This window comes from Phyllostomus discolor, chromosome X (assembly GCF_004126475.2).
Source record: "Phyllostomus discolor isolate MPI-MPIP mPhyDis1 chromosome X, mPhyDis1.pri.v3, whole genome shotgun sequence".
Taxonomy (NCBI): Eukaryota; Metazoa; Chordata; class Mammalia; order Chiroptera; family Phyllostomidae; genus Phyllostomus; species Phyllostomus discolor.
The window spans coordinates 92721428-92744752 of NC_050198.1; the positions used below are offsets into that span (position 1 = coordinate 92721428).

The 23325-nt window shown below is 37.3% G+C and overlaps 1 protein-coding gene across 1 annotated transcript in view; it reads left to right on the forward strand.

Annotated features, from left to right (window-relative positions):
• ZDHHC15 (zinc finger DHHC-type palmitoyltransferase 15) overlaps window positions 1–23325 on the forward strand; it is an 88280-nt gene that overhangs the window by 16120 nt on the left and 48835 nt on the right. Inside the window, exons 2-3 of the mRNA XM_028522501.2 lie at window positions 1835–1861; window positions 12182–12276. Of these exons, the coding sequence (XP_028378302.1) occupies window positions 1835–1861; window positions 12182–12276 (122 nt within the window). The remainder of the gene's footprint in view (window positions 1–1834; window positions 1862–12181; window positions 12277–23325) is intronic.

The following is a 23325-nucleotide window of genomic DNA, read 5'->3' on the forward strand; positions in this document are numbered from 1 at the left end:
TAATGTTGAAACCTTGACTAGAAATATGGTTTCTAATTATAATGTACCAAAGAGGATACTGGAGCTTTTTTTTTTTTTGGCATCTTTAATATTGATTCATTAATCTATTCAGCCGTTATTTATTAAAAGGCTTATATATGCCAGGTATTATGCTGAACAAGATTACTGATTTATTATAAAAGGGTTTAACTCAGGAATAGCCAAACAAAGAGATGCAGAGGGCAAGGTAGTAGGAAGGGGCATAGAATTTCCATGCCCTCTGCAGATGCACCACTCTCCCTGCACTTCCACCTGTTCACCAACCAGAAGACTGTCAGCTACTCTTTATTAAGATGACCTCCAAGCTACTCTTCTCTTTCTCTCACTTCTTTTGAAAGAGATGTTATTAACCCAATTCAGGGTCTGGTAGAATTGATGTAGTCATGTAACATGTATGTGTAAAAGTCACAAGTTTCCAGGTTAACCCATCAGGGTTTCTTGTTTCCACTTCTATTTTTATTGTCTAAGTTGTGTATGTGCTTCTTTTCATCATTTTTAAGCAAAATTCATTAACCGGAACCAAAAAAATAATTGCTGTCAATCTCCAGGTAGATATATTAGAAAAAAGGACACTGTGTTGTCAGATTTTTAGCACAGAACAAAAAAATGGAACAAGTTTGACAAAGTCCATTCAAATGATCATTAAAAGAAGAATGTTTAAAGACTCAACAAAAATAGACCTGTAAATGAAGAAAAACAGGAAGTATGACTGATGAAGTATCCAAGGAAATAGCTTCTACAATACAGTTAAATTCCCTGTTTATTTTTAACCCAATTTTTCTGGCCTTTAAGTATTTATCATTGTGTACCCAAACTATCTTAATTTAATAACATTTCATGATTGATAGTCATGCTTTATAATTTCACCTTACCTTAGCATCTAGTACAAGTGCACAAAGATGTTTGTTGGTGAGTAAAGACAAGTAGGCCTCACTTTGCACAAATAACATTCTGAATGAAAGTTTTGTATATATCACAACATGCCAGGAAGGAATGATTGTGAAAGGTAGACACAGCACATGAAAAAAGCCTGTGAAGCTGGAATCTAATCCCCGTTCTACCACTAACTTGCTGTATGACCTTGAGCAAATTAGTTGATACTACTCTAATTCATTTTTCCCATCTTTAAAATGACACAGAAAATTAGATAATCCCTAAATTCTCTCTCATTTCTGATATTCTATGAAATCTTAGTTCAAATATAATAGCAATTAATATTCATTAAATATTTGCCTTGTGCCATTTACTATGCTAAACAGCATTTCCATGCATTAACTTATTTTAAATGTCAAGTAACCTTGTGAAGTAGGTACTGTTAGGGAAGTGAAGGATTGCACTAGGTCACAAAATAGTGTGATTGGGCTTCTCACTGAGACAGTTTGACTTCAGAGCCAGCATGCAACCAACCTCTATACTATGTTACCTGTAAATATACAAAAGATGCTTGGTATTTAAAGATGTTCTATAGTGAATAGTTTGGAGAAATGCAGTCATCTCCTAATTTATTAGCTTTTAAATTCTTAAGTTTTAAGTGTTTTCATTTGCTATTTTATTTTAAATCAGGCTATACCTGCATTTGTTTAAAGAGTACCAATTCTTTATTACTAAAGGTTTAAGATAAAGAAGATAACAAAGGATGAAATTTAATCCTTCCCTTCCCTTATCTCAGCAGGCCTATGATTTCCTAAAGTACCATTGACAAACTTGATTAAAAATAGTGCTATGGAAAAATGGATTAGAAAAATAATATTTTTTTAAATACCACTAATTTTGTCCTTTTTCTCTCTTTTTACAGTCACTGTTTTGAGCTCAGCAGAAAAAGGTAAGAGGGTGTTGTGGATTGTATTGACAGCACCGTGTCCCCTTTTCTATCTAAAAGTGAATTAATTACATAAAGGCCTATAATTTGAGCAACTTTTCCAGGAATACACTAAGGTGAGTGGAAGTTAAGGATGATGGTTTTCAGGAAACTTACCTGGAGGTAGAGCAGAACATATTTTCTGTGGCCCCTTTGGCTATAGGACAAGAATTGAAAGTTACCAAGATTTATGACAACAAAGAGCACAGATAACCACTCTGTTGGCCATAGTACTTTGTTTTCCTAGATAACTTGCCTTTTTACCCAATTCACCCCCACTTCAAGGGATGGAGTAAGAGCTCCACAGAGAGCTTCTAAGTCTTTTACTGTCACAGTTCCTATATATTTATTGTACTCCTGTCCGTTTTTCATTCTCATCTTGACCTTATCTACGATTTATACTACCATTCCAATGAGATTGAGGTATTTTCCATTTAAAAATGTGTAAGCCAAGCACGAGTATTAACAAACCTTTAGCTTTAAGTTATTTTTTCAGATATAACCATAAGTATTTATGTAGCTATTTTATATAGCCACTTTTAATTCTCATGGGTATTATTGTGATTCATTAACTATAAAGCATTCATGTTGTGCTGTTTAGAGCTCCAGTTTGCTATTACTCATTCAACAGAGGCATTGGCTATAGAGGCCACAGAGTTGTGGGGAGATAGTAGGTCATAATAGTTAAAAGTATGAGTTCTGGAGCCGAACTGTCTAAATTCAAATCCTGCCTTCAATACTTCTTAGTAAATTATTGTACCCTCTTTTTGCTTATCTCATTCACGTGTAAAATAGAACTATTAACACTACCTAATTTATAAAGTTGTGAAAATTTAATGAGTTAATGCATGTAAAGCAAAACAGTGGTAAGTAAACACCTTAGGGTAAGTCTTGAGTTGCCTCTTATTCTTATGTATGGTTCTTAAGGTAAGACAGGATATATAAAATAAATGTTTTCTGCAATAAACTTTTAAAATAACTTATGTGGGGGTTTAGATGTTGTTCTACCATAATAGGAATAATGATAATAATATTGTTATTATTGAAAACCATGATTTACAAGCCCTGGCTGGCATAGCTCAGTGGATTGAGCTCAGGCTGTGAACCAAAGTGTCACAGGTTCAATTCCCAGGCAGGGTACATGCCTGGGTTGCAGGCCATGACCCCCAGCAACTGCACATTGATGTTTCTCTCTCTCTTTCTCCCTCTCTTCCCTCTCTAAAAATAAATAGATAAAATCTTTTTTAAAATTTTTAAAAAATTAAAAAAACAACAATAACAACAAAAACCATGATTTACTGTGCCAGGTATCCTGCTAAGATCTATATCTTCATTCAATATTTACATCAACACAATGATGTAGACACACTTATGTCCATTTTATTGAGAAGGAAACTGAAGTTTAGAGAGGTTAAATAACATCCCAGGTAATATAATTAGTAAATAGTAGCATTTAAACCCAGAACTCTCTCACTTCAAATTCCATGCTCTTAAGCAAACCTGCACTTCTCTTTTACTTTTCAATCTACAACTCCCTTATTTGCTTACTTGAGCTTCATCCTCAAAAACCTGATGCTCATTTACTTTTTTCTAGTGTTCAAAGTACTATATCTGCATGTTTTGTGTCTTATGAGTAATTCAATCAAACCAGTATAGATTGTCATTTGTAAACCCCACTGAGTTCAAAGCCTTCCTGGTAACATCAGTCTAGTTACAGAATTTGAGCTCTTTAGGAGATTTTGTTGCCACAGTGTATGATTTTTAAGATACCTTTTGACACTAGAATTCTGTGATCCCAAAGCACTTTCCACCTGATAACTCTTGAATTTATCAATACAGTAAAATAAAAAATAAGATTAAATTTTGCTTCTTCTACATTGGGGCAAAATGGGACAAAATGCAGGATTTAGAGACAGAATATCTGGGTTGGTGTTCCAGCTCTACCATTTACTAACTCTGTTATCTTTGGTAAGTAACTCAGCTTCCATGAACCTCAAATTCTGTAAAATGATGCTAGTTTAATAACATCTTACCGATTTCTTTTAAACTAGAGAGAGTAAATAAATGTACACAGCAGTAAAATAAACTGCTTTGTAAATGTTAAGTATTAACAATCTCACTTGTAACATTTTTTATGTGTCAAGATTCTCAAAGACAGAGGAATTCATAAACTAAAATTAGATTCAATTGTAACCAGAAGGTTGAAAGTTAGACCTGTAAAGAACTTCTGAACACTAAGGCAGCTTACTAGGAGATGCTGTGGAACCTCCTTTTCAGAATGTATCAGACACACAACTACCTGGCATGAATCAATGAGCCTTGCCTAGAAGCACACTAGTAGGCCTAATGACTATCTGAGGTCTTTGCTAACCCTGTGCCTCTCTTGTGACTTGTTTCAAATTACAGTGCACTATTAAAGATGCAGTATAGCATCTGACTGCCAGCAGGAACATTGTTTGGCATACACAAAGAAAATATAAGGGACAAAGAAATGAAAGCCTCAAATGCTTAACCTTTTATTGTCTCCCAGCTCAAGAAAATTGTAGTTAAAACATACTGTAAAAGGCCCTCCCCCCATTTTTTGTCTGCTCAGTGGTTCCTCTACTTAGTTGAAGAATGTCTCTCCAAAATTAGTGTCCACCCGAAACCTGTGAATGTGACTTAATTTGGAAATAAGGTCTTTGTAGGTGTAATTAAGTTAAGTTGAAATCATACTGGATTTTGTGGGCCCTATTACTGGCATCCTTATAAGAAAAGGAAAAGGTGGATACATAGATAGATACAGAGAGAAGATGGCTATGTGAAAATAGAGGCAGAGTTTAGTTATGCAGCCACAAACCAAAGAACAAGAAGACTTTTCAGGAGCCACCAGAAGCTAAGAAAGGCAAGGAAGGATCCTCCCTTGGAGCCTTCCAAGAGAGCATGACCTTGCCTACACCTTAATTTCCAACTTCTAGCCTCCAGCACTGTAAGAGAATAAATTTCTGTTTTTTTAAGCCACTCAGATTGTGGTAATTTGTTATGACAGTTCTAGGAAACTAATATAGTACCTCATAAATTTTAATCTCTAATGTACTGGTAAGAACATTGTATCAGTAGCAAATAAGCACAGACTTGGGTGTCAGATATACCTGTGATCAAATCTTGATCTTGCCACTTAGTATATATATGATCATGGGGAACTTAACTTCACTAAGTTTCGCTTTCTTTGTCTGTAAAATGGAGATAACAATACCTACATTTCATGGTTGTTTGGAGCATGAAATGAGATGATGTACAGGGTCTGTCCAGAAAGTGTCCGGTCATGTAATGTTAAAATGGAGACATTTATTGAAGAAGATAACAAGATATAAGAAACATTGTACATAGGACAAGGATGCCTCAGTCCCCTTCAAAGTAGGCACCTGGGGACCTCGCACAGTTCTCCCAGCGTTTCTTCCACTGTTCAAAACCCTCTGCAAAATTCTTTCAGCATTATGTAGAATAAGAGAGGTGAAAGCAGGCTTCCCTGTCTTGTTCTCTATCTTAAAGGGGAATGCTTCTAATTTTTGCCCATTGAGTATGATATTGGCTGTGGTTTCGTCACATGTGGCCTTTATTAAGCTGAGGTGCAATCCCTCTATTCTCACTTTACTTAGAGTTCATATCATAAATGGGTGCTAGATTTCATCAAATACTTTTTCTGCATCTACTGATATGATCATGAGGTTTTTATCCTTCATTTTGTTTATGTGGTATATCACATTTATTGATTTTGTGGATTATACCAACCTTGCATTCCCAGTATAAATCCCACTTGATCATGGTGTATGAACATCTTAATGTATTGCTGTATTCAGTTTGTTAATATTTTGTTGAGGATTTTAGTATGAATGTTCATCAGGTATAATGATTTCTAATTTTCTTTCTTTGTCTGGTTTTGGGATTAGGATAATGCTGACATTGTAAAATGAGCTTGGGAGTCTTCTCTCTTTAAGTTTTTGAAATAGTTTGAGAAGGAGAGATGTTAGTTCTTATCTGAATGTTTGGTAAATTCACCTGTAATGTTATCCAATCCAGGGCTTTTGTTTGTTGAGAGGTTTTTTGATTACTGCTTCAGCTAAGCTAGTTATCTGTCTGTTCAGATTGTCTGATTCTTCCCAATTTAGTTTTGGAAGATTTTACATCTAGGAATTTATTCATTTCATCCAGATAGTCCAGTTGTTGGCATATAGTTGTTTGCAGTATTTTCTTACAATCCTTCCTATTTCTTTGGTGTCAGTTGTACTTCCACTCTTTTATTTCTGATTTTATTTATTTGGGTCCTCTCTATTTTTTTCTTTATGTGTCTTGTTAAAAGTTTGCCAATCTTGTTTATCTTTTCAAAAAGCCAGCTCTTGGATTCACTGATTTTTGTTATTGTTTTTTAGACTGTATTTCATTTATTTCTGGTCTGATATTTTATTATTTCATTCCTTCTATTTCATTACTTTAGGCTTTGTTTTTTTTTAAGTGTTTTAAGTATAAAGTTAGATTGTTTATGAGTTTTTTTTGTTTGTTTCTTGAGATAGGCTTATGATGCTATGAATTTCTCTCTTAGGACGGCTTTCCCTGTGTCCCACACATTTTGGGGTTGTTCTGTTTTCATTTTCATTTGTTTTAAATCATCTTTTGATTTCTACCTTTATCTCATTGTTAACCCATGCACTGTTTAGTAACATGTTATTTACCTTCCATGTCTTTGCATGTTTTTCAGTGTTCATCTTGTGATTGATTTCTAGTTTCATAGCATTGTGGTCAGAGAGGATGTTTGATATTATTTCAGTTTTCTTAGATTTATTGAGACTTGTTTTGTGTTCTAACATGTGATCTATCCTAAAAAACGTCCCATGTGCACTTGAAAAGAATGTGTATTCTGCCGCTTTTGGATGAAATGTTCTGAAGATATCAATTAAATCCATTTGATTTAGTGTGTCATCTAAGGCCACCTTCTTCTTGTTGATTTTTTGCTTGGGAGATCTATCCATTGATGTCAATGGGGTGTTAAATGCCTTACTATGACTGTACTTCTGTCAGTCTCTCCCTTTATGTCCATCAATATTTGCTTTACATATTTAGGTGCTCCTAAGTTGGGTACATAAATGTTTACAAGGATTATATCCTCTTGTTGGATTGTTCCCTTTATCACTATGTAGTGTTCTTCATTGTCTCCTACTGTAGCCTTGGTTTTAAAGTCTGTTTTGTCAGATATAAGTACTGCTACTCTAGCCTTTTATTCTTTCCATTTGCCTGAAGTGTCTTTTTCTATCCCTTTACTTTTAGTCTCTGTGTATCTTTTATCTGAGGCGAGTTTCTGGAAGACAGCATATATATGGGTCTTATTTTCTTACCCATTCAGCTACCTTATGTCTTTTGATTGGAACATTTAAGCCATTTTCATTTAAAGTGACTATTGATAGTATATATCTATGTCCACTTTATTCATTCAACTATGTTCCTCTGATTTTTAATTTTTCTTCTTCTTAAAGAAAGCCCTTTAACATTTTTTGTAATACTGGTTGGTGGTAACAGTTTTTTGAAACTTTTTCTTGTCTGGAAAGCTCTTTATTGCTCCTTTAATTTTTAATGATAGCCTTTCTGAGGAAAGTAGTGCCAATTGTTTAAGTCTTTGCTTTTCATCCCTTTGAATATGTCATGGCATGGCAATCTCTTCTGGCCTTAAACATTTCTGTTAGGAAATCAGCTGACAGTTTTATAGGGGCTCCTTGTAGGTAACTAACTGCCTTTCTCTTGTAGCTTTTAAGATTCTCTCCTCTTTAAACTTTGCCATTTATATATGATATGCCTTGATGTGGGCCTCTTTGGGTTCAACTTGTTTAGGTCTATCTGCACTTCTTGGACTTGTGTGTCTTTTTCCTTCACCACATTACAGAAATTTTTTAGTCAATATTTCTTAAGAAAAAAAAGATTTTATTTATTTATTTCTAGAGAGAGGGGAAGGGAGGGAAAGAGGGAGAGAAACATCAATGTATGCCTGCCTCTCCCCAATGGGGACCTGGCCTGCAACCCAGGCATGTGCCCTGACTAGGAATTGAACCAGCGATTCTTGGTTTGCGGCCCATGCTCAATCCACTGAGCCGCACCAGCCAGGGCTACTCAATATTTCTTTAAATAGGTTCTCAATCCCTTTCTGTCTCTCTTCTCCTCTGGTATCCCTCCAATGTAGATATTTTTACAGTTCATATTATTCCAAAGTCTTGTAAACTACCCTCATTTAAAAAAATTCCTTTACTTTTTGGTGCTCTTATTGTGTGTTTTATGTAACCTTGTCTTCCAAGTCACTGATTCGATCCTCTTTTTCATCCAACCTGTTTATTCATTGTAGTCTATTTTTAAAATATTTTATTTCTTTTTAGAGATAGGGAAAGGGAGGGAGAGAGGGAAGAAGCAAAACATCGATGTGCCAGAGAAACATTGATTGGTTGCCTCTCACATGCCCCCAAGCGGGGACCTGGCCTGCAACCCAGGTGTGTACTAGGAATTGAACTGGCAACCCTTTGGTTCACAGTCTGGCACTCAATCCACTGAGCCACACCAGCCAGGGCCATTGTAGTCTATTTTTTTATTTCAAATATTGTATTCTTCATTTCTATGTTTTTATGCTGTTGTAGTTCTTGCTAAGTTCCTTGAGCATCCTTATGACCATTTAAAAAATTCTTTATGTGATAAATTGCTTCCCATTTCATTTAGCTCCTTAAAAGAAAACATTTCTCCTGTCTTTTCATTTGGAACATGTTTCTTTGTCTCCCCATTTTGTCTACCTTTTTGTATTTGTTTCTATGTATTAGGGAGATCTGCTTTGTCTCCCAAACTTGGGAGGATCTTTGGTGCAGCTCAGTATCAGATGCTGCCTGTGATTGGCCCCTGGCAACCTGTTTGGAGCTTCAGTGTGATCCAGTTTGTGGCTGCCTTGGCTGGCCATGGGTGTACTTGGGAAGGACCAAGGTGTAAATCAATGTCAGCTTCCACCATCACCAAATCCAGGGGCATGTAAGAAAAAGGTCTTAAGAACCCTGAGATTTGCCTGTGCTTACCTTCACCTTTTTGCTACCTGTTAGGCTCAGTCATTAAGGGGCCTCTGGCTGTACTTGAGTTGCATGAGGGTGGTTTTCAGTGAATCACCAGGTAGGGGTGAGTGGTGTTCACCAGATACATGCAGGCTAAATCTTGGTGCCAGTGTTGGGTCTGAGGTCTTTCAGCAAATGTCTCAGGGTATAAAAAGTCTAACTGGTACCTATCAGTTGCCCACAGACTGTTGTGATGCAGCAGGGTCTCAAGAAATCAGCAGGGTGAGGCCAGTAGTGTTTATCAACCATAAACAGTTCAAGATTTGGCTGTGTAAAGAAGGGCTCTGCACTCATCAGGCCTGCAAGGAAAAAATGGCCTCCTTCCTAGGACCACACAACTCAGTCTGTCTTGGAGTCTGTCAGGAGGCAAATCTCAGCAGGACAGGGCTGTCAGGAGTTGGGAAAGTGGGGCTAGCATATTTTCCATGAGTGTGATTGCCTATCAGTCTTGGGAGTAACAGAGGAGTGGTTCTTACCACAGAGCCACAAAACCCAGTCGCTGACACCCCTTGATTCTCTCAGACCTCTATACCTCTACCCAGGCAGCTATCTCTACAGCAGGGTGTGAGCTGTGTAGGATGGTGTGACAGGGAGTCCAGAGGGTGGAGCTGCAACATTTCCCCAGACTGATGCTCTAAGGAGGGCAGTGCTCCACCCATTTCACATCTCCATCCTTCCTACCTGTCTTCATGTGGCTTTTTTCTGTAAATCCTTAGCTATAAGACTTTTCACTTCAGCTACTCTTTAGCTGGTTTTTCAGGTTGATTGTTCTATATTTTAGTTGTAATTCTGGTTTGGTCCTGGGAAGATGTGAGTGTAACTTCTACCCACTCTGCTGCTATCTTGAATCTCTATGCAACTTTTTAAAAGGAGAATGAAGAATCTTACTCTTGCCCTGGCTGGTGTGGCTCAGTGGATTGAGCACCACCTTGTGAACCAAAAGGTCACCAGTTCAATTCCCAGTCAGGGTACCTGCCTGGGTTGCAGGCCAGGTCCCCAGATGGGAGCGTGTAAGAGGCAACCACACGTGGATATTTCTCTCCTTCTCTTTCTCCTTCCCTTCCTCTCTCTCTAAAAATAAATAAATAAAATCTTTAAAAATAAATACAGTGTTTATTTTTAAAAAAGAATTTCCCTCTTTCTCAGTTATATTAAGTGAGCAATCTGTAACTTATAGCAAATGAAAAACAGTGTGTGTTGTATACTGTTGTGGTGCTTTGTATGCATAAAATATAAAAAATATACAGAATAAAGTCATGACACTGTGACATTTCATGTCACATGAAATGTCAAATGTCATGACAAAAGTCATGACATTTCTTGATTCCAGGGAGGGAAACTGAGTTGCTGAGGGACAGGGATAGAAGGGAGACTTTTTACTATGTACTATTATATACCTTCTAACTTTGAATCTTGTGTTTGAAATAAAGAACAAACTTACAGTAACCAGAGGGAAGGGGGGAGGGTGATAACGGGGAAAAGAAGGAAAAGGGTCATCAAGGAACATGTATAAAGGACCCATGGACAAAGCCAAAGGGGGGAAGGATGGAGGGTGGGAGGTGGGGGTGGGGTGGGGAAAGTGGGGGTGAGAGAATGGAGACAACTGTATTTGAACAACAATTAAAAAACAGAAATACAATGAAAAACTTTGAAAAAGATTTTATCTATTTATTTTTAGAAAGGGGAAAGGAGGGAGAAAGGGAGAGAAACATCAATGTGTGGTTGCCTCTTGAGCACCCCCTGCTGGGGACCCAGACTGCAACCCAGGCATGTGCCCTGACCAGGAATCAACCAGCCACCCTTTGGTTCACAGGCTGGCGTTCATTCAATCCGCTGAGCCACACCAGGCAGGGCATCTGAAAAACTTTTACAATGAAAACTTTTAAATATAAAAATTCTACATGTATATTATGTTTATATATATTTATAGAAACATATAAAAATAAGACGGTCTGGAATGATATATAACAAACACCAAACCAAACAGGTATTATGACTTAGGAAGGGGAGATGGGAAATTAGATGTATGTGTGGGATGGACATTTACTTTCTACTTTATGCTGCTTGAATTTGAAAGGAGATTTTATAATTACACAAGTCAACCACATAAAAAGAATCTTATAGGTCTGGGGACACTGTACCAAGAGAGTTCAGTTATTTTTTAAAAAATTCTGCCATAAATGTATGGAAGGCTCAACCCTATTAACATTTCTGTAACATCATTCCCATGAGTATTTCTGATAGACTGAAGTTATAAGACCTTGTGGTCACCACCCAAATTCAAGAAAATATACAATGCAATATACTGACAATATATTATAGAGTTGTACAGTTGAAACACATAATTTTATTAACATTGGTTAATTTTATGTCACCCAAATAAATTTAATAATTTTTTTAAAAAGGGAACAAGACCTTACCATGCAAGAATTCAAAATGAAATAGTAAGCTGACCTTCAGTCTTACAATGACCTTCATAAAGAATGCTCAAATTTCCCATATCAGAAAAACTATCCAGGAGGCAAAGGGCGTAAAAAGATAAAAAGTGGATAACCACTTTTATAATGATCCCTAAGGTACACCTCACATTTCCAAAGTGTGTAGTCTTTGGAGCTATTGAAAATAGCTTGTAATTTAGAGTCAGAATTCCTGTTTTTAAAACCTGGCTACATTTTAGAGTAGCTGTGTGAATTTGGATCATCAACTACCCCTATAGTTAATCAACTACTCCTATAGTTAATCAACTATCCCTATCCTATTACTTGCCTGAGAAACTCATTAAAAAATTAAATGAGATATTATGAATGCATATTCTAAACTATGTAGTGTTCAAATACTGTTATTATTTTTCATCACCCATAGTGGCAGAGTTAATGACAATTAGTTATAGTAGTTTCCCCATATTGTCATAAGGGACATTACCTCTTTAATCCCAGGACTGCATGCCAACTTTTAAAACATACAACTTCCAGAACATCTCTGGTTCAAAATTTGTCATTGTAACTTGTTACTGTCACTGTATGGGAAAAAGTAAAGTTAATGTTTCATAGTAATACAAAAAAAAAATTGCTACTAGAAAAACAAAGTACAAATTTGTTGTTGAGCTTCATGTCTTTTTGAACTCTTAGAAGTGCGCAAAAGGATAGTATAAACACTGTTTTATTTTCTTAAATTTCAGTTATCTACCTCATATTCTACCATGCCATCTTTGTGTTCTTTACCTGGACCTACTGGAAGTCTATTTTTACACTCCCTCAACAGCCAAATCAGAAGGTAAGAATACTGCTTATTTCATAGAGCTTAAAAACAGAGGCAAGTAGAAATGCCAATAATGCAAGAAAAGGACAAAAAGGGAAGCAAAAAGCTTTCTATTATAAAAAATAGAGATTAAGAGTTGTATTTCAAAAGGACTCTTGGTGATAAAGATACATTAAGTGTAGGATTGCCTATTGAAGGTGTTTGTGAAGTCACCAGCCATGGATATATTTAATACTTGAAAACCACTACCTGCATTGATGACATAATTAGAGAAACAAGAACCCATTTGGATTCTGAAAACTCATCTAATTCGAGTCTATGAAGCTATTATTTTAGAACCCAATGAGACTGTGGAAAACAACTGTTAGGAAAAAGTTGCAATAGTGAAACTGATCATTTTCAAATTGTGCTCTATTGAATCAAAGTGTTTCCTGCAATATTTAGGAATATTTATCAAAAAATTTGAAATTATACCAGGCAGTTCTATTATGTGACTACTACAAAACAGGTTAATTCCAATGTAGAAACATTAAAAAAAAACAATGGAGGAGACTTAAACAGCTTACAGACATTAAAGAAAATACTGGTTTAAATTTTACCATTTAAGGAATCAAATTGGTACACAAGAAAAAATAAAATTAAATGCAAAAGAAGGCAGTAATGCAAGAATTGATGAACCTAAAAGATATAAGCTTATAGAAAATAAATAGCAAAATTCTACAAATTCTCCTTATAAGTAGTTATTTGAAATATAAATGAGTTAAACTATCCAATTGAAAGGCAGATATTTACATAATGGATTAGTATCACCTATCTTTATGCTGTCTATAAATGAGTCACTTTATTTTTTTAAAGATTATATTTAATTATTTTTAGAAAGAAGGGAAGGGAGGGAGAAAGAGGGAAACACTAATGTGTGCTTGCCTCTCATGCTCCCCATCCTGGGGACCTGGCCTGCAACCCAGGTATGTGCCCTGACTAGGAATGGAACCAGTGACCCTTTGGTTCACAGGCTGGCACTTAATCCACTGAGCCACACCAACCAGGGCCAAGTGAGTCACTTTAAAACCAAAGACATAAATAGGTCAAAGGTGAAAGTGTGGAAAATGTTATTCCAAGCAAATAGTAACCTAAAGATAGCAACAAGGGGAGCTGTACTAATGTCACATAAGGGAGCTTTTAAGACAAAAACTGCTGCTAGATACGGAGAAGAAAAAGATCTCACTGAGTGATGCCAGAAAGATGACAGAGTAGAAGATGCTGACCTTTGTCCCCCTACCAAAAACAACAGACAGCTATGCGTGAATGAAAATAACCATGGGAGGGCTAAAGAGTTTAATTATGTACCTGCAGCAACACAGTGGAACAAAAAATGGAGAATAATCATACGGGAAGGATTGCTAGGAAAAATAATTTGATGGAGATATCTTGAGAAGGCTAAGAACAAGAAACGGGGCAGGTACTAACAGTATCAGCCACACAACAGGTACTAATGCAGTCACCAGTGGTCTGCTTTGTAGAGGACTCTGGCAGCTTTTGCCACCGAGGACCTCAACAGCCCCTGGGACAGCCATGAATTTCCACAGTTTTAACAGCAGAGGACCTCAAAATGTTTGGTGGTGTGGACCCCAGCAGTCTCTACCACAGAGGATACTGGCAGCTTTTGCCACTGAGGTAACCAATAGCCATCACTGCCACAGACTGTCCTTAAAGTGGGACACTGCTGAGACCTCCTTACAAAAAGAAGCCCCTGTTGTGCCATCAAGTACTGGGAATACTACCCGAAACTTTGTGCTTTCTCTAGACCCCAGAGCCATGGATGCTTTACATGCACTTGCCACTAGATGCCAACATAACAGCCATTCCACCCATGCCATCCTGCAAACCCTGGCTTCATAGCCACTCTGCCTATACCAGTACCTCAGACACCAGAGCCAATAACAACACGATATCTCATGCCGCAGATCCCAGAGACACTATCATTCCATGCACACCTGTGCTCTGGACCCTGGATCCATGGCCACTCTGTAAGTGTTCACAACATGGAAATTGGAATACTGCTGAAGTATATGCACCTGTGTTCTAGAATCCATTACCATAGCTTCTCCATAAGTATTCAAACTTAAGACCTGAGTCACCACCATATCAGACTCATCTATATACCACATATAGCTGCTCTTTGGACTCTAGTTCCATTACTGCTCTGCAAGTGCATGTACATAAGTCAATGGAGCCCATGCCTCAGACCCCAGAGCCTCTGTAGCTCTGTGAGCCTGTAGAATTTATAGAAGCTGGAGGCATCATGCTTCCTGATTTCAAATCATGTTATAAAGGTATAATAATCAAAACAGTATATTGCTGATATAAAAACAGACACACAGATAAATGGAACAGAATCAAGCACCCAGAAATAAACCCATGCATATATGGTCAACTAATCTTCAACAAGTTGCCAAGAATACACAATGGAAAAATAATAATCTCTTTAGTAAATGTTGGTGGAAACACTGGATATCTGTACAAAAAAGAATGAAATTGGACCTTGTACACCATTCAAAAAATAATTTAAAATGGAATAAAATGATTTAAACATAAAACCTCAAACCATGAAATTCCTGGAAGAAAACAAAGAAAACCTACCTGAAATTGGGCTTGACATGATTTTTTTTTTCGGTTTTGACACCAGAAGTATGCAGCCAAACCAAAAATAAACGAGTGCAACTACATTTAACTAAAACTGTTTGTACAGCAATGGAAACAGTCAACACAATGATATTGCAATATATGGAATGAGAGAAAATATTTGCAAACTTTGTACTTGCAAAGGGATTATTATCCAAGATATATACTGTCCAGAAAATCTCCAGCTGTTGTTAATATAACAAGAATGGTATGAGCAACATCAATGTGAACTGGCAGCCAAGGAGAATGGACTGGAATGTGCATGTGTAAACAAGGACAACTTCACTGTACTAGTCAGTGGGGGTGGTAGACACCATTGAGTGAGCATGTGTACTGTGTGGTAATTGCATTCAAAATGACTGAGCAAGTAGAGTAATGAATCTGTATCAATTTTTGCATTAAGCTTGAACATTCCTCCACAGAAACTATTCAAATGATTCAGAATGCTGCAACTATGGGCAACTGCTAATTGGCAGCTTCACCATGACAGTGCATCCATTCATGCATCATACCTTGTGCAGAGTTTTTTTGTGAAACATCAAATCACTCCAGTGACTCAGCACCCTACAGCCCAGATTTAGTGCCCTGTGACTTCTGACTTTTCCCAAAACTAAAACCACCTTTGAAAAGAAGGAGATTTCAGACCATTAATGAGGTTCAGAAAAATATGAGGGGACAGCTGATGGCGATTGGGAGCACTATGTGAGGTCCCAAGGTGCCTACTTTGAAGGTGTCATTGTCCTATGTGCAATGTTTCTTTTTTTTTTAATATTTTATTTATTTTTAGAGAGGGAAGGGAGGGAGGGGGGGAGGGGGGGAGAGAGAGAGAGAGAGAGAGAGAGAGGGAGAGAGAGAGAGAGAGACATCAATGTACGGTTGCTGGGGATTATGGCCTGCAACCCAGGAATGTACCCTGGCTGGGAATCAAACCTGGGACACTTTGGTTCCCAGCCCGCGCTCAATCCACTGAGCTACGCCAGCCAGGGCTGCAATGTTTCTTGTATCTTCTTCAATAAATGTCTATTTTTCATATTATATGGCTGGATACCTTCTGGACAGGCCTTGTATGGAACTCAACAACTCAATATATATTAAAAAACCCCCACAAAACTAGCAACCCAATTTAAAAATGACCAAAAGACCCAAATAAACATTTTTTTGAAAGAAGACATATGACTAGCCAACAGGTATATGAAAAGGTGCTAGACATAAGGAAAATGCAAATTATCAGTGAAATGCAAATCAAACCAGAGAGATCACCTAACAACTGTCAGAATGGCTATTATCAAAAAGCCAAAACATAAGAAGTGTTGGCGAGGATGTGGAGAAAATGGAATCCTTTAGCACTCTTGGTGGGCATGTAAATTGTTGCTGCCCCTATGGAAAACAGAATACTTGTTCCTCAAAATATTAACAGTAGAGTTACCATATCATCCAGCAATGCCACTTCAGGGTATATATCTAAAGGAAATGAAGTCATATCTCAAAGAGATATCTACACTCTTATATTCATTGTGCCACTAATCACAGTGATAATGATATGATCACAATACCTGATATCAAACTCTATTACAAGGCCACTGTAATCAAAAGTCTGGTACTGGCATACGAGCAGATATATAGATCAATGGAACAGAACAGAGAGCCCAGAAATAAACCCAGATCTCTATGAACAATTAATATTCAACAAAGGGAGCAGGGGCATAAAAAGGAGTAAAAATAGCCTCTTCAACAAATGGTATTGGGAGGTCTGGACATGCAGAAAAATGAAACTCAACCAACTTACACCATACACAAAAATAAACTCAAGATGGTTAAAAGACTTAAATATAAGTTGCAACACCATTAAAGTCCTAGAGGAAAACATAGGCAGGAAAATCTCAGATATTCCACACAGCAATATTTTCACCGATATGTCTCCTAGAGCAAGGGGCATAAAGGAAAGAATAAACAAATGGGACTTGATCAAAATAAAAAGCTTCTGTATGGCTAACGAAAATATCAGCAAAATGAAAAGAGAACCAACCATATGGAAAAATATATTTGCCAATGATACCTTGGACCAGGGTTTGATCTCCAAAATATATAAAGAACTCATATGACTCCACTGTAGGAAGACAAACAATCCAATTAAAAAATGGGCGAAGGACCTGAATAGCCACTTCTTCAAGGAGGACACACAGAGGGCCCAGAGGCGTGTAAAGGATGCTCAGCATCACTAGCCATCAGATAGATGGAAATTAAAACCACAATGAGATACCACTTTGCATGGGTCAGAATGGCCATCATAAGCAAATCAACAAACAACATATGCTGGCCAGGTTGTGGAGAAAAGGGAATCCTAGTGTACTGTTGGTGGGAATGCAGACTGGTGCAGCCACTGTGGAAAACAGTAAGGGATTTCCTCAGAAAACTAAAAATGGAATTGCCTTTTGACCTGACAATTCCACTGCTGGGATTATGCCCTAAGAATCCTGAAACACCAAATCAAAAGAACCTATGCACCCCCATGTTCATAGCAGTACAATTTGCAATAAGCAAGTGTTGGAGGCAACCTAAGTGCTCATCAGTAAATGATTGGGCCAAAAAATATGGTACATTTACACAATGGTATACTACGCAGCAGAAAGAAAGAAGGAGCTCCTGCTCTTCACGACAGCATGGATGTATCTGGAGAACATTATGCTAAGTTAAATAAGCCAGATGGTGAAAGACAAATACCATATGATGTTACCTATAAGTGGAACCTAATCAACAAAACAACAAGCAAGCAAAATACAACTAAAGACATTGAAATAAAGAACAAAGTGACAGTAACCAGAGGGGGAGGGGGAGGAGGAGGAGGATAATGGGGGAAAGAAAGGGAAGGGTGGTCAGTGAACATGTATAAAGGACCCATGGACAAAGCCAAAGAGGGGTAGGATTGAGGGTGGGAGGTGTGGTGAGTGGGGCGGAGAAAATGGAGACAACTGTAGTTGAACAACAATAAAAGTTAAAATTAAAAAAAATGACAACAACCTATAAATACCTATGTTATAAAAAAGGAGTAATATATATTGCCCTGGCTAGTGTGGCTCAGTGGATTGAGTGCTGGCCCATGAACCAAAGGGTTGCTGGTTCAATTCCCTGTCAGGGTACATGCCTGGATTACAGGCCAGGTCCCCAGTAGGGGGCATGTGAGAGGCAAACACACATTGATCTTTGTCTCCCTTTCTCACTCCCTTCCCTTCTCTAAAAATGAAGAAATAGAATCTTTTCAAAAAATTAAAAGGACTAATATATCAATGCAATATACTTTACACCTTAAAGAATCAAAAAATGAAGAGCAATCTAAACCCAAAGTTAGCAGAGTAAAGAATAAGGATTAAAGCAGAGATAAACTAAATAAAAATAGAATACAATAGAGGTAATCAATAAAACCAAAAGTAGGATTTTGAAAAGATCAACTAAATTGGCAAAACTTGAGCTTGACTGACAGAGAGAGAGAGAGAGAGTGAGAGAGAGGGAGAGGGAGAGAAGGAGAGAAGACACAAATTATTACTATTAGAAAGAAAAGTGGGGCATTACTACAGACTTTACATAAACAGAAATAATTATAAGAAAGTATTATGAAGAATTGTGTGTCAAGAAATAAAATAATCTAGATGATATGGGTAAATTCCTAGAAACACACAAACTACTACAGCTAAACCAAGAACAAATAAAATGTCTGAATATAAGTATAATAAGAGATAATATTAATAAAAAATCTATAAAGAAAAAAGACCAGGACCAGATGATTTCACAGGTAAATAACAAACATTTAAAGAAGAATTAACACAAATTTTTCTCAAAATTTCCCCCCAAAAATGGAAGAGGGAGAAACACTTTGTATAGTAAGAAAAAAAATCATCTAAATTTGACAGGAAGAAATAAAATTATCTCTGTTCACAGATAACATGATTAAATGAGCTTGGAAGGCTTCCCTCCTCTTGAATTTTTTGGAGTAGCTTGAGGATAGGTGTTCTTTTTCAAATGTTTGACAAAATTCTTCTTTCAAGCTATCCAGTCCAAAACTTTTGTTAGCTGGAAGTATTTTTTATTACTGCTTAAATTTAATTAATTGCAATCAGTCTATTTTGATTTAGTTTTGGAAGATTGTATGCTTGTATAAATTTATCTATTTTTGTCCAGATTGTCCCACTTGTTGGCATATAGTTGTTTGTAATATTTTCTTACAAACCTTTGTATTTCTGTGGTGTCAGTTGTTACTTCTCCCTCATCATTTCTGATTTTATTTATTTGCATCTTCTTTTTTTCTTGATGTGTCTGTTTTTTTTTTTTATCTTTTCAAGGAACCAGCTCTTGATTTCATTAATCTTTTGTAATTTTTGTCTCTATGTCATTTCCACTCTAACCTTTATTGCTTCCTTTCTTCTACTTACTCTGGGCTCTTTTTGTTGTTTTTATCTAGTTCTTTTAGGTGTAGGGTTAGATTGTTTATTTGAGATTTCTTGCTCCTTGAGGTAGGCCTGAAATGCTATAATTTCCCTTCTTGGAACTCTTTTTGCTGTGTTCCATAGATTTTGGATTGTTGTGTGTTCATTTTAATTTTTCCCCAGGTAATGTTTGATTTCTTCCTTGATCTCATTGTTAACACATTCATTGTTTAGTACTATGTTATTTAGCCTTCATGTGTTTGTGTGTTTTTCTGTTTTATTTTTTTTGTAATTAATTTCTAGTTTCATATGATTGTGGTCAGAAAATATGCTTGGTATGATTTCAGTCTTCTTGAATTTATTAAGACTTGTTTTGTGTTCTAACAAGTGGTCTATCCTAAAGAATGTTCCACATGTACTTGATAAGAATGTATATTTTGCTGCTGTGAGATAAAATGTTCTGTGAAGATCAATGAGATCATTTGCTGGAGTGTCATTTAGAATCACTCTTGCCTGTTGTTTTTTGTCTGGAAGATCTATCCATTGATATAAATGGTGTGTTAAAAAGTCCACTACTATGATTGTATTGCTGTCAATCTCTCTCATTATGTCCATAAGATTTTCTTTATATATTTAGGTGCTCCTATGTTGGGTGCATATATGTTTACAAGGGTTATATTTTCTTGTCGAATCCATCCCTTTAGCATTATGTAAGGTCCTTCTTTGTCTGTTGATACAGCCTTGGTTTTGAAGTCTATTTTGTTTGATATAAGTATTGCTACTGCAGCCTTTTGTTTTGTTTTGTTTGGAAAATTTTTTTTACATCTCTTTCCTTTCAGTCTGTTAGCATACTTTATTCTGAAGTGGGTCTCTTGTAGACAACATATATACAGGCCTTGTTTTCTTATTCATTTAGTAACTCTATGTCTTTTGACTAGAGCATTTAATCTGTTTACACTTAAAGTTATTGATAGGTACTTATTTGTTGCAGTTTTATTCTTTATAACTATGTTTATCTCCCGGTCTTTATTTTTTTCTTCTTTTTTCTTTTTAAGATTTTATTCATTTATTTTTTTTTAGAGAGGGAAGGGAGGGAGAAAGAGAGAGAGAGAGAGACATCAATGTGCAGTTGCTGGGGGTTATGGCCTGCAACCCAGGAATGTACCCTGGCTGGGAATCGAACCTGGGACACTTTGGTTCCCAGCCCGTGCTCAATCCACTGAGCTACACCAGCCAGGGCCTTTTTTTCTTCTTCTTAAAGAAGACCCTTTAACATTTCTCGCAATACTGGCTTGATGGTAATACACTCCTTTACCTTCTTTTTGTCTGGGAAGCTGTTTATTTTGCCTTCAATTTTAACTTATAGCTTTATTGCATAGAGTAGTTTTAATTGTAGGTCTTTGATTTTCATCTCTTTGAATATTTCTTACCAATCCCTTTTGGCCTGAAATGTTTCTGTTGAGAAATCAGCTGACAGCTTTATGGGAGCTCCCTTGTAGGTAACTGTCTCTTGCTGTTATAATAATTCTCTTTGACCTTATACTTTGCCATTTTAATTATATGTCTTGGTGTGGGCATGTTTGAATTCATCTTGATTGTGATTCTGTGCTTCCTGGACTTGTGTGTCTTTTTCCTTCACCAGGTTAAGGAAGTTTTCTGCCATCATTTCTTCAAACAGTGTTTCTATCCCTTGCTCTCTCTCTTCTCTTTCTGGTATTCCTATGATGTGGATGTTGTTATGCTTAATGTTGTCCCAGATGTCCCTTAGACTTCCCTTATTTGTCTTAATTCTTTTTTTTTAAGTATTCTCTTTGGGTGGTTATTGTTACCTTTTCCTCTAATTCGCTCATTCTATCCTCTGCTTCATCTAACCTGCTATTGAGGCCTTCTAGTGTATTCTTTTTTATTTTATTTTATTTTATTTTTTAAAAGATTTTATTTATTTATTTTTAGAGAGGGAAGGGAGGAAGAAAGAGAGAGAGAGAAACATCAATGTGCGGTTGCTGGGGGTCATGGCCTACAACCCAGGCATGTACCCTGACTGGGAATTGAACCTGCGACACTTTGGTTTGCAGCCTGCACTCAATCCATTGAGCTACACCAGCCAGAGCTGCTTCTAGTGTATTCTTCATTTAAGATATTGTGTTCTTCATTTCTGACTGGTTCTTTTTTTATGGTTTCTGTGTTGTTTTTAATGCTTACGATCTCTTTGTTTAAGTTCTCACTGAGATCATCCATTCTTCCCCTAAGTTCCTTGAGCATCCTTATAACCATTTGTTTTAAACTCTGCATCTGGTCTCTTGGTTGCTTCTATTTCATTTAATTCTTTTTCTGAGGAGTTCTCCTGTTATTTCATTTGGGGCGTGTTTCTCTACCTCCCCATTTTGCCTGTCTTTTGTGTGTCTCTGTGTATTAGGTAGTTTTGCTATCATTCCCAAACCTCTTATCATGGCTTTGTGATGAGGTGTCTTGTGGGACTCAGTAGCAAAATCTTTCTTGTTAACTGAGGTAGATGTTCTTGGAATGTTTCTTGTGTGTTAGTTTGCCCTCTTGTTGTAGTTGAGTCTTAAATGCTGTTGACTCACATGTGGGTAGAGTTAAATCTCGGGTGGTTTGATTATAAGGGTAGATCTCTATCACTGTGCACGTGTCACTGTGCATGGGCTGCCCCACAAGTTGAATCTGTGCCTAGCAGGGTCTGGTGCCTGCTGAAATCCCTCTTTAAGTATGCTAGTTGTGTGGCTAGTTGGGTAGAGCTCTGGTGTGCTCTGAAGGTCACCTTTTGTTGTGCTGGTTCTGGGTTTGCTTGGGCTAGATCTGGTGCAGGTCAATGTCAGATGGTGTATGTAACATGTTCTAGGCTACCATTCTGGAGAGCTACCATGCTGCTGTTTGTGACTGCATCTACTAGGCCTGGATATGTATTGGAAAGGTCATGCTGTGTATGAGGGTCAGCTTCCTGCAGCTCTGAGCTGGGGACATAGCAATACAAAGTACAAGGCATTCTGAGGTCCACTTCCATCTGTTGGCTACTCTGTCTTTCAGTGAAATTGCCTGGACTTGCTCTTTCTCTAGAGCCTTCTGAACAAAAACTGTAATGTGGGCCCAGGCCAGCCACAACCCACAGACTTTTCCAGAAGGTGCAAGTTCAGTAGGTAGGTTGACTGGGGTCAGGAGGGTGGTGGGGACAGCATGGTTGGTCTCTCAGTGGGCGCTAGGGAGTGCCACTACTCTAGAGCCATACCACTTAGTCTCTGCTAGAGTCTCAAACTCTAGCTCCTCCAGAAGCAGCACACTGCAGGTTTAGGTTGGGTGGAACAAGCCATCCTCCTTGCAGGAGCAAACTCAGCAGAGCAGAGTCACTGAAACTGTGAAGGACTGATCAAAAGAGTCTCCTGTTTTGGTTGGTGCTAACCTGAGATGCAGGAGGGAAGCAAGTACTTTGCCTCTCCCCTTCTTCACAGTCGCGGCCATCTGAATCCTGGACAGGAGCCTCTGAGGGAGACACGCTCTGAAGTTCCCAGCTCTGAGCAGCACTCCCTATCTTCATAATTTTTATTTGGTAAAAAGAAAAGGTGAGTCTTTGGGGCCTAATTAATAGACAAAATATTAATTTTTCTATCACCTATATCCTCTTCTATCACCAATTGCCCCACCAAAACTTCATTTGCCTGCTCATTGTATTCTAATCCCCAAAAAGGCTTGGTTAGTGCCTGAAATTGGGCATCCAGGCATGGCCTATGATTCTAAACAAAAAACAACTTGTCAAATAACCGTAAGGTATTCATCACATACAAGCAGTAACAATATAACTACCAGAAAGTTATATTTCCAAAGACATCCCCAAAATTAAAGTGTTGCCCCAAGTTGCTAGTATTGTCAAAGTTAAAAGTAATTGTGACAAACTTCATACTTTTGAGTCAGTCAGTATAATTTTCTTCTAAGGAAACAAAATAACTAGTTG